The sequence below is a fragment of the Numenius arquata genome, chromosome 6 (assembly GCF_964106895.1).
Source record: "Numenius arquata chromosome 6, bNumArq3.hap1.1, whole genome shotgun sequence".
Classification (NCBI taxonomy): domain Eukaryota; kingdom Metazoa; phylum Chordata; class Aves; order Charadriiformes; family Scolopacidae; genus Numenius; species Numenius arquata.
In genome coordinates, this window is record NC_133581.1 from 16,100,756 (window position 1) to 16,112,979 (window position 12,224).

Consider the following 12,224-nt stretch of genomic DNA (forward strand, 5'->3'; position numbering starts at 1 on the left):
AGCTTAGGCGGTGCTGATGGGGCTGTGCTGGCTCAGTGCTTCCCCTGGGGCCGGGTTTGCAGAGGGGCACAGGGAAGCGACCAGTTTTCAAACAGCATTTGGCTGTTCTCCCTTGATCCCTGGGAGCTTTTCTGATAGCCTGAGCACAAGTTTATGGCTGGGACCACAAATACCAGAGTGATTCTGCCCTGGGCATCATCAGTGCTGCTGCTCGCATGAAGCCGTGTCCTGGATTCAGCAGATCTGTGGTCCTGTCCTGGCTCATTTCCTGACTGTTGTCCTGGGGCATCCACAAACTACTGCTACACATGCGGCGGAAAATAATCCAACCTGGGCTGGGGTGTCCTAGACTAACACTGTATCTCACTCAGCAGTCTAAGGGGATGCTAAAGCGCAGCAGGAGTGGGCTGTGCTCTAACTTGTGGCTGAGCAGCTTTTTTTGGTGTGTGCCCCCTGCTACCCTCCCTGGTGAGCCTGAAAAGGGTATACGTGTTTTTCGTAAACCCTCAGCTCCTGCAGTCAGTTCAATATGAGACTCCTGAATCTCACAGAAATGCCCCATATTTCAAGCCACCAGAGTCACAGAGAAGGCTAAGCATCTCCTGACACCTCCTAAGAGCCCAGAAAGGCAAAGAAAAGACTCACCCCCATTTATTACCAGTTTTGAATCTCTGAGTTTTAAACTAATCTGTGTGTCCCACATCCTAATTCTCATGCCCAGATGAAGTGACTGCCCTGCATCTCCAAAATGTCATCTCCTCAGACCAATGCTTGCAATGTGGCTGCCCACCTAGGACCCCCGGCTGGGATGCGATTCTCATTGCGAATGGAAGGAAAGAATTAGGAGAAAACCAACAATCCCCATGCATGGCCAGCCGCATCTGGTGCCAGCAGCTGTGCACCCAGGAGAGCTGCGGCTCCGTGCAGCAGTAGGGTATTCACAGGCGAGGAGCCAGAGTCATGCAAGCGCATGTGACTGGCTCAAAGCTGTAGGGGAATGCGAGGATCCAAACCAGAACTTGAGCCTGTATCCTAATCTTTGAGTCTTCATGCCTTCTTCATCCAGCAATCTGTTCAGGCCAGTTCCTGCTGATTTCTTTTCTATGGGGCTGCGTACAAGCATAGGACAAGCAGCAACCGAGTTTGAAACACCTGTGGTCCAAAGAAGGTAGGGCCAGCTCCAGTGCAGAAGAATACCACAGACTTTTTTGGTTTTGATGTGCTGCTTGTCTTTTGCTCACCCAAAAACCAGGAAGGCAGGGGGATTCTCCTGCTGGAGACAGAGGGCTGCTCTTTCTTCCTCTCCATCTCTCAGTGATGTCCCGAGAGACTCCTTTTGTACAAGGGTGCTCCTAAGCATGTGGCAAAGGTGTCTTTCCTGTAATGGAGGATAAAGCTTTAAGTGGATTTGGGAGCAGTCAGAGGACAGAAGATGCAGTAACTGGAGGAGAGAAGCACCGTATCAGGCTGGGGCTCTTTCAGGCCAGGTTTAGGGTTTTTTTTTGCATCTCTCTCCTTATTTTCCTTCTTGTTGTGTTTCAGCTATGACTTTAAACCATCCGGGACTTCAGAGCTGGAGGAAGATGAGGGGTTCAGTGACTGGTCCCAGAAGCTCGAGCAGCGCAAACAGAGGTGGGTAGGACACAGCTGGACTGAGAGGAGGGGAGCCAATGTGCCCAGCAAAAGGATTGGCCCCAAGGAGGGTCAGGACAGGTCCCGCATGGCTGGGACAGACACTCTCCACCTGCCATTTGGGCTAGTGGGGAGGACAGGCTCAGGGACTGCCCCAGACTTCGGGGATGTTTGGATTGAGCTTGCACTCCAAGCAATGGCAGCCTGCCAGGACGCCTGAGTTTGGAGGAGTGACAACAGCAGATTTAAGCCACCTGAGCTGCTGCAGGGGCCGAAACAGCCTCTAACATAATCCAGGCCAGCCTAAAAAGCTCTTCTAAGTTATTGCTGCTTCCTGGCTCATGGCAGCATAGTGTTATGGCCCCAGCCCACCTTGTGCTTGTCTCTTCTTTCAGCAGGGGAAAACAGGCAGCAAAGAGCCCTGAGAGGTGCTTGTGGGCCGGCTGTTTAGTCCCCATGTCCCATCACTCTCCCCTTGCTGAGCTAAACTCAACTCCTGCCTTAACCGCTTCTCTTGGACACCATCTACTACCTGCATGTGAACTCTGTGACTCAGCTCTCTTGGCAGCTTGATTTTATAGGGAATTTTACCCTGTGATGACACAGCCTCTTCTTTACCCCAAGACTGAAAAAAAAGCCTAAGGTTAATATTTACTGCTGAACAAACAAATAGAGCTTGCCTCTTTCTTACTTTTTTTCTAAACACTGTAGCTAAACCACTCTGCAAGCTGTACCTTCGCAGCCCCAACCCTATAAGCATTGCTCAAGCTCCTCACCTGGCACTGATTATCACATCTGTGAGAGCAATTAAAAATCTACCCCATCTGCTTTTCGGCGTGCTGCCTTTTTTTCCACCCCCCTTGCAAAGAGCTTATCCAGAGAGAAAGGCTGTTGTTATTCCCTTCTTGGCCTTCAAAAGAGAATAGGCTGGAAGGGTTGCATTATCCTCTCTAGGTATTGCTCCCTGGGTTTTTATGCGATGCTTGTGTTTATTCTGTAGCGTGGCAGGAGAGTGCTGAGCAGGGGAGGTGGCACCCATGGCAGGTGAAGCCCATCAGAGAGGGGTGGTGCTTTAAAGGCAGTGGCTGTAGACGAGTAGGCTCTTGGCTGGGAGAGGCAGCTGAAGGGGCTCGGAGCCTAGGGGCTTGCTGTGAGTGGACTTTTTCCTAGTGGGTGGCTGTGTCCTGTGAGATCCTTTCAGCACCTTTTCCTTTCCTCCTTGTCTTACCTGTCTCACCCAAAGGGCAGGCTTGAAGTGCAGTGCGAGCCCAGGTAGGCTGTGTGTCTGGCTGGGATGACCCATGCTGGGACAAGCAGTGCTGTAGTCAGGGTTTCCTAACTCCCCTCTCTCCTGCTTAACTGAATATGGACCAAACCCTCTTTTTTCATGTGAAGGATGTTTAAGTGGTAGCTACAGCTGAGGAGATGAAGACAGTTGCTCTCCTGTGGATGGAGCTAAAACAGCTTCTGTATTCCTTGAGGGTTTTGGTACCAGGGCATGTTTTCTGTTTGATTCTAGTTCCCCACTTTGTGGTGAGAGATCTATGCCCCCACATATCAGCTGTATGCAAGAGGGTGGGATCTGGGTCAGACTAGCTGCCTCCCATACAAAAGTGCTGTGGTGCAAAAGGCATCTCATAGACTGCATCACATCTGCTGACCTGAATTTTTAATGTGAGCTTGCACTTTAGCTGGAGGCTTTGCTGGCATCCTGATTAGGAGACACCAGTTAGCCAGGCTATAAAACCTTCAGAGCCTGTTTGCTGTTGGTGACTGTGCTGTCGTGGGAGGATGATTAGTAGCCAGCCAAGCGAGCCAGCGTATGCATCAGCTTTTTCCCTATGTGGTCAGTTGGGAGGGCTGGACAGTGGCTGTCCTGTGAGCTGTCTTCCCAGCAGCAGAGAGGTGGGTGGAAAAGCATCTGTTGAACTTTCTTTCATATTTTGGTGCTGGCTGGTGAAGCAGAAGCAGTGAGTCAGCCTTGCACTTTGGCAGCTGCCCACTAGCCAGCTCTCTAGCCTTGTTGTCACAAGCCAGGTGATTTTCTAAGAAACGGGTGGGAGGAGAAAGCTATTCTCCGGCCGGGGAAAGGAAGATGGCAAAACCATCTTAATGCATGGCTCTGAGCCAGTGAGAGTGCTGGGGTTACGTGCTTGCACCGACTCTGCGCCCAAAGGCATGGGCTGCTCTGCTTTTGCAAAGCTGATTGCTTAAACATACTCCTTGGTCTCCTCTCTGCAGAAACCTGGAAGAATCCTCTTGTACAAACTCCATTGTGGTTTTTTAAACCTAAGCCAAAGGGTGACCCTGGCTGCTTTGGGACTTGTTTTGCTGGGCTATGACAGGAGTGACATGAGTAGAGTTGTCATTTTTTTCTGGTGGGTAAAACTGGGGTGCAGGGTCAGGTGTGGATATCGCCTTGCCTGTGAAACACTGTGCCTTGCAAACAAAAAAACCCCACTGAGTGGCTGTGCAGCCTTGCTCTGCAGCTTAGCTTCAGCTAGGGAAAAGATGGATCATGGGAAGCATGTTCACATGTCAGTAGTTGGATCCTCCTCCAGCGAGAGGCTGTTAACATGGAAGATAAGTTAAGGGAGAGGAAGGCTGTGTTTGGTGCTCCATGTTGAATTGGTGCTGGGAACCACGGGGCCAGGGAGTGTCAGATCTGTGTTTGTGCTCTGGACCACAGAGCATGCTGGCTGACCTGGGATTTTGGCTGTAGGAGAGCAGAGAATTGAGCCAGCATGACATCATGGTCTAGGTGTCCTCTCTGCCTGGGGTCCAAGTGGAGGCCAGGACCTGGTGTTCAGATCTGTCTGATCTCTGTTTTCCTGTTTGTCTTGCCTGTGGTGAAGCTGGAAAGGTGCAGATACTTTCAGCTCTGCCACAACTCTTAGTTGAGCCATGTTCTGGGCATTCAAAGTATAGGAGTGAGATGTGGCTGCTGTCACATCTGGGTGCCTGAAACTGGATGGGACTGTGGAAGTGGCTGTGAACCCTGCTGTAAAGCATTCAGCAAGTTGTAGGCTTGGGGGAGTGATAAAATTGGATTTCTAGAGGTCCAAGGCACTCGATGGAGTCTGTAGGCTCATAACAATGTGTTTTGCTTCTTTGACTTTTCTCCCCTGCCTCTAGGTCTCCACGACAGTCATATGAAGAAGACGACGGTGGTGTAAGGGAAGCTGAAGTCAAACTGGAGCAGATCCAGTTGGATCAGGAAAGCCCGGAGGAGATCCGGGAGGAGAATGTGGCTACTGGGGAGGAAGAGAGGCTGTGCCAAGAGGAAGAACAGATCCGAGAGCAGGAGGAAGAGGAGAGAGATGAGCAAGAGGTGGGATCAGGAGGAGCTGACCTTCTCTCCACAGGGCTGGTGGGAGGGGTGGGGGCTGCTCTCCAAGAATTTGGCTCACCATTGTTGCTTACACTGCTGTGTGTTGAGCCCACGTAGACAAGCTGTCATTGGCATAACCTGGGGTTGGTACCACTCTTGCCTATGTTCCTCCTTGGGGTCACTGCAGGCAGTCTCTGTCCTCTTGTGAGGGTGGTGTGTTTGCTCCCAGAGCTTGCGATGGTTTAGTCATGTCCGTGCAATACTGAGAAAGAAAGTGCTACTGTTTCTCCTGTGGTTTTGTGGGCAGTGAGTAGCTCTTTAGGAGACCTCAAATCTAAATCTTACTGCTTTTCTCTCCCCAGCCTTTATCATACCTTTGGAGCACTTTGACTCTAAATCTCGTGCTGCTCCCAGCTGAGGTTTTCTTTCTTTGCTCTTCTGATGTAATTCCTGGTAAACAAGAGAGACAAAGCTGGAACTTGAGTGGTGTGCAAGTCTGTTAGGCTGACTGAGCTGCAGATATCTTCTGTTGCAAATGGATTTTGACTTGCTGAGCCTAGTGTGCTTTTTGAATTTGAACTGTGTATTTGACTCTTTCTAGCCCTTCATTCTAAAGGCAGCTGCTCGCTCTCTTTGTGACTTCTAAATAAGAAATTCATATTTTCCTATCTTAATAGTGGTAAGAAATCTTTATTAACTGATGCAAGGACCTCTTTCCATATCATTTTGGAACCTTGAACCTGCAAAATTTCTCTGATGTTTTTTTCCCAAATTAACACATAAGCTTCTTCCTTCTTCAAAATTAGATAATGTGAACTCAAAGTTTCTGTGCTCATGTGTTTGTTTAGTGTAATGCAGGAAGCCTGGGAGACAGGGGAAAAATCACTTTTGCTGCATAGTAAGCACTTTGACCAGCTTACTTCCCGGCTTGTTCATTTTCTGCACTCAGGAAAAGAAGAGAAGGAGAAATGAAGAAGACGACGACACACCAGAAAAACGCAAGAAGGCCCCAAGTCCTGCCAGCCTGGAAGAGGAGGAGCTGTGCTCTGACCACACCACCGTGTGCTCCATGAAGGTTTGTGTTCCTGGGGCTGCTCTGGAGGCGATGGCCGCTATCACAATAGAGCACCCAACTAATGATGAAAGACGACCCAAGGCTTGTGGTAACGTAGGGTGTGAATCCTGGTATCCCCCTCCTACTACAGGCTGGGACAAATCACTTGATCAGTTTCCTTCATCTTCCTTGGCTGTCAGCCTCCTGTCCTCCTGCTTTGCCTGCTTGAGCTGTTGGAGGCTGTAACTGTCTCTGTCTGTGTATACTTTGCCAATCACCGTAAATGTCTAAAGGTCATTGAGGACTCTGGGAAATATTGTAATACTGAGAAAGATGTCTGTGCTTTAAGATGACACATGAACTTGGTCAGAAAATGAAATTTCCCTTCCCCCAAAAAAACCCCCAAAACTTAAAGCACTGGAATTTCCCTATCTTACTTAAAATAAAATCAGAAAGTATGACTTAAGTTTTTTAAACAAACTGGGATTCCTGATCTCTGAAGCATTGTGTGATAGTCCTTCCCAATCCCATCTGTCTGCATTGATGCTCTTGTGAAACTTCCATTTTCAACACCACCTGAATTGCATCTCGTGACTTCTGTTGTATTTGCTACAAATCCTCAGTTCTGTGCATGTGCTTTTAAATACAATAGCTACAGATAAGTGGTTTCTGTAGTGAATGGTTTTTTGTCTTTTTAAGCCCAAAGCCTGTTGATTATAGCAGTAAGGGAAATGGCGAGGTGCCTGGGTAGCCTGTTAATCTACTGTTGGTTTTATCTTTTTTTTTTTTTTTTTGCATTTATATCTGTGTTACTTACTGCTTAGTCAGTATTTCCTGGATGGGGAGGACTGTATGAGCACTTCCTCTTGAACCAGTAAATAGATTGTAAGAGGAAGGTTTCATCATCTACAACCATCATCGGGTTCTTGCTCTTTATGAAAAAACCTTGTAAAAATCAAATAGAAGGGAGAAAGGGTGGGTTTGGATGCAGGCCATCTGCTAATGTTAGGTTTGAAAAGTGGGGTGAGGGTGGCCAAAGCATATCCCTAGATTGGGACCAATGGGGAAATGTAAGAAACACTGCCAGTGCCTTTTATGTGCTGAAATTTTCATCATTACAACACCGAAACACACATAGCTTCCTGACCTGAGCTTAAATGCTGCTGCTAGGATTAGCCCAAGGAAAGGTTTAGAAATACTGTCTCTGCATTTTACAACGGTGATGTCAGAGCTCACCAATACAAAAAGGCAAATATAAAGCTGCTCAGGAAAAATATGAGCTTGGGATCTTTCCAAAGGAAGGAGGCTCTTTACACTCCAGCTAGCGGTGCTTTATGTGAGCGCTAAGAATTAGAAACATTGACCACCAAGAAAGTGTTTTGGCATGGGATTGCTCAGCAGAAACACTCCTTGCAGTGGAAAGATGAGAGCATCTGCAGTGGGTGGTGAGGTCCCTGCCAGCTATAGCTGGTGGAGGCCAGGTACACAGCTGGGGCAGGCAGGTGTTGGGCTGCAGTGGGATGGGGTGTTTGGGATTCAGAGGGCCAGTGTGGCCTGGGGGACAGAATGGATGTGTGGTGGCAGGAGGGAAGCCTTGTACCAGCCCTGTACAAGGTTTTTGTCCCAGGCTGCTTGTGAGCTCTGAGTTTTGAGGTTGGCTGAGTGAGCAACTGTTGTTTCTTCTGGCCTTTAGAAAGTGTTTCGGACCAGAGGAATACATGGCTCTCACAGCAAGAAATTGCCCCACGGAACAGAGAGAGGTGGTCTCCAACTAGCTTAGGAAAAGTTTGTTCCCACCTAGACTGTCAAGCTGAGATCTACTGTCACCTACAGCCTGTTTCTAGGTCCCTATGTATTTAACTTGGTGCTCATTTATGACCTTTTGGAAGGACCTGTGGTTGATTTGCAACTGCACAGCATCTCTCCAGCAGGGTTTGCAAGGTTTTTTCCTATTGATATCTTACCTACTTGTTGTTGAGAAGCTGAGACGTGGGCAGGGATCTACCCGATTCCCCTTTTAGGTGCTGTTATACCCCATGAGGTGTCAGCTTGCTAATCAGTGTCCCAGAGGGGTGGGCAACCCAATGTGTGAAGTCGTGGCTCAGGCATGCACCGATTCCTCCAGCACCAAGCGAAGGAGCAAGCTGGTAGCAGGTGAACAGTCTGCCCAGCAGAAACTACTGGCTGGAGAGATATCCGTCATGCTGCTGTGTTGAGACCCTGCAGAATGAGTTTCCCTAATGCATCTCTATTAGCCAGCGTTGCACTGTTTGTTGGTGGTTGTGCTCTTCTCTAATGGGTCTTGTGTTCTTGGGCACAACTGTTAAGCATGTCCTCTCTGTGACACTGTCTTGTCTTCTGCTTAGCTAAGATTTAGCACCAGCATCCTGAAAGTGTCTTAAAATGAGCACTTAGTGTGACTTTTTATCTGCTAACTTGGTAGATGATATTTCCCATGACACAGGCAACAATATACAGGGAGAGAAGGCTCCTTGTTACTTGCTTGCTGCTCCTTGGCTCTGTAGGAGCTGCTGTTAAGAAACAGCCTCCCCTTTGACTTGAAAGTGATTTTTCTCTCTCTGTTCTTGTTTTCTGGGGTACGAAAGAGCTGTGATGTTTAGCAACACTTCAGCTTTCCTTTATTCTGTGGTTGTGAAGTGCATGCTTGTCTTCCTGTCTTGGCCAAAGAGTTCCTGCACAGGAGCCTTTTGTGCAAAACTCTCGTTCCTGATGGACCTGAAGGGCTGCTTTGCAGGTGTCTCCGCAAGCTGACTTGCCCTGTCTGTGCACTTCTCTGGTGGGGATAAGCTGTGATGTGACTGATGCCTGTGCTCCTCATGCTTGGCTCCTTTTCTGCAGATGTAGCTGGCAGTGCCTCTAGTTTTCCCCCTTTTCTGTACAGACTTGTCACTTTCTCTCTTGTGTCTGGCTAGAAAACTCAGTGTCTGAGAAAGATACTGGGCCCTTGAGCAGGGAAAATGGTCTTGGTTGTTGTTTCACTTGTCAGTCAAGCTGTGGGTCGTTGGTTTGCCCCTGAAACTGGTTAGGCTGCTACTGTGCACTGGTGCTTTTGGTTGGGATTCTTCTCACCTGCCTTGGAAAGGAGAAGGAAACGGCATGATCAGTGTGGGAACATGGGACTGAGTAAGGCATTTCTAACCAAAATCTGGGTGAGGGAACAGGGAAGAGAAATGTTTAAACTATGTTCAGCCAAGGTGACCTCCATCCATTTGAGGTGCATGGAGAAAAGTAATATCTTTGTCTTCTCTCTTCCACTTTAGATCACGGACAGAACCGAGTCACTGAACCGCTCAATAAAGAAAAGGTATCTCTAGGGTTGATGTGGGCCTTGGGGTAAAGCAGGTCCTTTCCTCCAAATGGAGGATGCCAGAAGGCCCTGCTGTGGGTATGGGCAGGAGCGACAGGCTGCCTGTGGCCCTCAAAGTCCTTCCTTCTGCCTGTGGTACTGGGGGATCACCTCAATTCTCTTCTTGCTTCTTCAGTAACAGCATAAAGAAGACCCAGCCTCCCCTCCCTGTGTCAAAGATCGATGACAGGCTGGAGCAGTACACACAGGCTATTGAGGTGGGCTGTTGTGTTGTCTCTCTGTCCCCACTCTCCAAGGAGCCCTCTTTGCTGGGTGTTGCTCTCCCACCATGCCTCTTAGTCTCACCATTTGGGAGGTGATAACTCCCCTTGGATGGGAGAAGCCCTTTCTCCTGTCCCTATCTCCCTTCAGAGCATAAAGTAGGTTGCTTTAGCAAGCTGCCTCATCTTTGTTTCCTTATGCTCCTTGCTTAACGAGTGGGAGCATCTGGCAGGAACTAGCAAGACCCCAAAGTCAAAAGTCTCCTTTTACAACCCCTCATCCCTGGGGACCTCCAATTACGGGGGGAACCCAAATCACACTTTCCCTGACAGTGATCTTTCTCCATTCATTTTCCAGACATCCACAAAGGCTCCAAAACCTGTCCGACAGCCCTCTCTGGATCTTCCCACCACAAGCATGATGGTAGCCAGCACAAAAAGCCTCTGGGAGACTGGAGAGGTTGCAGCTCAGTCCACCACGAAGTCCCTGCCCTGTAAGGTATGGCACTTGCAGGACTTGCTTGTGCAGGAGAAGAGGGGCTGGGCTCTGTGCACAACTGGTGTTATAACTGCTTAACTACTTATATTATTAGCCTGCTGATATGGCTCATTGGTGGTGCCTACCAGCTCTAAAGGCTAATTAGAGATATTAGAATTAGGATATTGGAGATCTAATCTCCTTCATAAGCATACAAGGTCTTGTACCTCAGAGCTTCACTTGATCTCTGCTAGGGTCCTGAATCATTTCTTAATGGTACAGCCAGGCAAGCCTCTGTGATGCTGGTTGAGGCTCTGCTTTGACATGGGAATAAATTCAACTGGTGTGGAAAATGTGTGTGTCTTCTGCAGGGGCTAGGACTCAACTCCAGTTGTTGAGCACAAAGTTGGATCTAGTACCAAGATGATAAATCTTGTAAAATTGGAAAAGGCAGAGAGTATTATGTATTGCTATCAACTTCACTTTCTGGTCATTGTGAGCAAGGCTGATTCTGTAACACATGGGTTGAAAATCTGTGTTTATGTGAGCTAAATTCCTTCCACACCAAAAAAAGGCTTTGATGTTAACATGTCTTAAATAGTTAACAAACTTAAGAAAATAAACACCTTGGATCTCTGATCCTGGCTTTTGTTGAAGAGAGGGAGAGAGAGGAAAACATAGGATATACTGGGAGTAGGAAGAAGTTTTCACAGTCATGGGTTTTAGCTGCAGCTGTTGTAGGTCAGATGATGTGATATTATAAATAAAAAAGGAGGTCAGATGTGTGGGTTTGAAAGGGACGTGAAAAAAGGCATGTTCAGCAGTGTTAGCAGTGAAGGGTAATGAGAACATCATCTTCTCAGGATATCGTGGCTGGAGACATCGTGAGTAAAAGAAGCCTTTGGGAACAGAAGGGCAGTCCCAAACCTGAGACTAACATCAAGGTGAGTTAGTATCTGTGCAAGTATGAAAGCACTTGTTCTGCTGTGAAAAAGAGAAGAGCTCTTAGCTGCCTTGGAAATATTGGGAAGATGGTGATGTTCTGTAGGGACAAGGGCTGCCTTTATCTATCAATGCAATTGCATACCTAAGAGCTCTTCCTAACAGTGTATTGCTATAGCTTCAATCTTAGTAGAAGTAGGGACAAAAATAATTTTATAACCAGTAATACTGAAGGGTCCCTTGTTCTTAGGCCATGGGTTGGGAGCCCCAGCATTCAAGGCTAAAATTGAACAGCAATTCTAAGTTGCTTTGTTCTTATTATGCTTTTTAATCTTGAGAGTAAAGAAAACATGCAAAATTAAATGGGACTGAACCAAAGGCAGTATCAACGCTTGGGGTTTTGTGCCTGCTGGTACATTTGTGGGAATGCCTATTTGAAATGCAGCAAGCAGCTGATGCTCGAACTGTCCAGGCTGGGAGAGGAAGGTGAAAGTATTTTCTCTGTTCCTGAACTGGTACTGCTGCCGGTATGTGGTAAATGAAACTGGCTCTTGCCATGGGTGAAACCAATGCCAGCATGGGGGCCTGGGGGTCTTAGATGAGCCCTCCCTCGCGATGCCTGGCATTGCATCTGCCCTTTGTACATATCCTGTGCTTGCTGCATTACCTTGCACAGACTGATGGCTGCTTTCTCTACGTGTAAAGAGTTTACATGGAAGGGGAAGAAGGGAGTACAGAGCAGGCTGTCTCCAAGCCTTCTGGGATTGCAGACAACCATTTCGCATGCTCCTCTGGCTTCAGTTATTTAATCTTGACTGCCTATTTGAGGGAGAAAACTGCTGACACTTGCTTTTTCTTTCTCTCCTGTTCAGTCCACTCCTGGCAAAAAGTATAAATTTGTTGCAACAGGCCACGGCCAGTACAAGAAGGTGTTGATAGATGATGCTGCAGAGCAATAGCATGCCTGGAGAACTCATTAGCCAGGTAGGTGGGGTATGACCTTGCACTGTGTGACAAACTCCTGGTGCTGTTCTGGCAGGAGGTTGGGGGTATTTCTGCCAGCTACACTTTGGGGGAGTCGGAAGGTACTGTATGGTAACAGCTGGAGCCTTTCTTCTGGGGAAACGCCTGACTTTCTGAGCTGGAAGGGAGTGGGTACACAGTAGGGGTTTGTTTTGGTCTTTTGACTTTCTGAGGCT

At 48.0% G+C, this 12,224-nt stretch overlaps 1 protein-coding gene across 2 annotated transcripts in view; it reads left to right on the plus strand.

Annotated features, from left to right (window-relative positions):
- The window catches only part of LSP1 (lymphocyte specific protein 1), a 50,864-nt gene that overhangs the window by 28,139 nt on the left and 10,501 nt on the right, over positions 1-12,224 (plus strand). For both annotated transcript variants that reach the window (XM_074148582.1, XM_074148583.1), the window contains exons 3-10: positions 1,543-1,632; positions 4,768-4,963; positions 5,913-6,038; positions 9,299-9,342; positions 9,521-9,602; positions 9,964-10,104; positions 10,947-11,027; positions 11,898-12,009. In XM_074148582.1, coding sequence (XP_074004683.1) covers positions 1,543-1,632; positions 4,768-4,963; positions 5,913-6,038; positions 9,299-9,342; positions 9,521-9,602; positions 9,964-10,104; positions 10,947-11,027; positions 11,898-11,984 — 847 coding nt within the window. In that variant the 3' untranslated portion in view covers positions 11,985-12,009. The remainder of the gene's footprint in view (positions 1-1,542; positions 1,633-4,767; positions 4,964-5,912; positions 6,039-9,298; positions 9,343-9,520; positions 9,603-9,963; positions 10,105-10,946; positions 11,028-11,897; positions 12,010-12,224) is intronic.